The sequence below is a fragment of the Salvelinus sp. IW2-2015 genome, linkage group LG35, assembly GCF_002910315.2.
Source record: "Salvelinus sp. IW2-2015 linkage group LG35, ASM291031v2, whole genome shotgun sequence".
Lineage (NCBI taxonomy): Eukaryota > Metazoa > Chordata > Actinopteri > Salmoniformes > Salmonidae > Salvelinus > Salvelinus sp. IW2-2015.
In genome coordinates this window covers 11,160,018-11,161,834 of record NC_036874.1, presented here as the reverse complement: position 1 = coordinate 11,161,834, position 1,817 = coordinate 11,160,018, and the positions used below count along the sequence as shown (strand labels likewise).

At 36.5% G+C, this 1,817-nt stretch overlaps 1 protein-coding gene across 1 annotated transcript in view; it reads left to right on the top strand.

Moving 5' to 3' along the window:
• Positions 1–935: 935 nt before the first annotated feature.
• The window catches only part of LOC111959101 (uncharacterized), a 20,379-nt gene continuing 19,497 nt past the window's right edge, over positions 936–1,817 (top strand). Inside the window, exon 1 of the mRNA XM_023980543.2 lies at positions 936–1,063. Within this exon, the coding sequence (XP_023836311.1) occupies positions 988–1,063 (76 nt within the window). The 5' untranslated portion in view covers positions 936–987. The remainder of the gene's footprint in view (positions 1,064–1,817) is intronic.

Below are 1,817 nucleotides of genomic sequence, written 5' to 3'. Positions count from 1 at the left end.
ATTATTGTGAATTGTTAGATATTACTGCACTGTTGGAGCTAGGAACACAAACATTTAGCTACATCTGTGATAGCATTTGCTAAATATGTGTATATGACCAATAAAATTGGATTTGATTTGACATTGATGGATGCCGTTGATTATCGTCAAGTAAAAGTTGAGTATGTGGTATGCTATCAGCTGCAGTGATTATGACAATAAAGTATGGYGATGGAAAGTATGGAGGACAGAGACAGGAGAAACAGAACACACAATCACACTGTAAATACATGAATTCCCCATTCAGTTAGCACTGGAAAAGACGAAGAAATAACAAAGAACACCGTATAGTCATACTGCAAATACATCCAAAGACTTTGTAGAGGCTAACCTGTTTTTATAGGTCTATAGTGAGCTTTAAGATTGTCTCACTTAGGTCTGAAATACAGAGGGCAGTACAGTCCGCCACAATACAGAATGTGTTTCAGGTTGGTGAATGTCCCATTGTGGTRTATGTGAGTGCACAGGCAGCGCCACTGAGGCCATTTCCATTTTGAAGTAGTCAACTTTCTTCTACTACTATGAGTTGGTAGACAAACTGAAAGGGTGCATACTGCCACATAGKTTTTGCATCTCAGGTGTCCTCTGGAAACAAAGTTCACTATTACATGTAACTCTCTGAGGTTGCCTGTAAGGTACATTTCACTCAAAAACTATATATTTTTGGGACTGTATCAACAGTGGATTAATGAATRAAATACCAAAATAGTTTTTTCAGTGAAATGTACCTTCAATCCTCTGACTGGAAAGATAGTGAGTCACAGATCAGCCCAACTGGAGAGCCACTCTCTTTCAGTGGGTGTGTTTCCTATGAAGTTCTCTAGAATAGATTACGAAACTTAACCATACAGACAGATACAGGAAATTATCATTTTCAGCACAGCTTGTATTATCACTTCCATCTGTGCTGAAAAGTCTAACCAGATAATTATTGTGGTAAAAAGGAAGATGGCAAAGGTTTTGATGACCTCAAATTCAAAGAGAGATTTGTGGAACATTCTAAGTATTGCCCTCATCGCTGCAGGTGAGAATTTTACCACATTTTAAATGTTATGGCACGATGGATTGAAGGTCCAATGCAGCTGCTTTTAAAAAATCTCAATATTAAATAATTTCTGGGTAACAATTAAGTAACTGACTGATTTTTTTTTCAATCAAAATGTTATATATTCTTTTCAAAAAGTAACTTCTTAGCAAAGAGCAATTTTTCAATAATTTTGCTAGGGGTGTCTGGGAGTGGACTGAGTAGGGAGGGGAGAACTGAAAACTAGCTGTTATTGGCAGAGGTTTGGACTTCTCCTTCTTATTGGTCTATTAACTAATTGACCGCATGGTGATGTCACCAGGCAGGTCAAAACTCCATCTGACCAAAACAGGCAGACATTTTCAAACAGCTCTCGCACTAAAAGGGCATTATCATTATTTTCACAATTTCACACTATTATTCCTACTTCATAGTGTGGAAATGTACATGAAACCATGTTTTTGACTGCACTGGACCTTTTAATGTTTGAAATAAATCTGACTGCTTAATTATTACTAAACCATTATAAGCGCTTAGCCACAAACTGTATATTAAGAATAAACTATGTTAAGTCTGTCACRAGTAAATATCATGGCTAGTTTCAGGTACAGCTGAAAATATTGGCACCCTTAAAGATCAGCAAAAAAAGACTATCAAATAAATAATACAAATACTGAGCTATATGCACTGAGTATACAAAACATTAAGAACATGACATATACTGACCAGGTGAATCTAGGTGAAAGCTAAGATC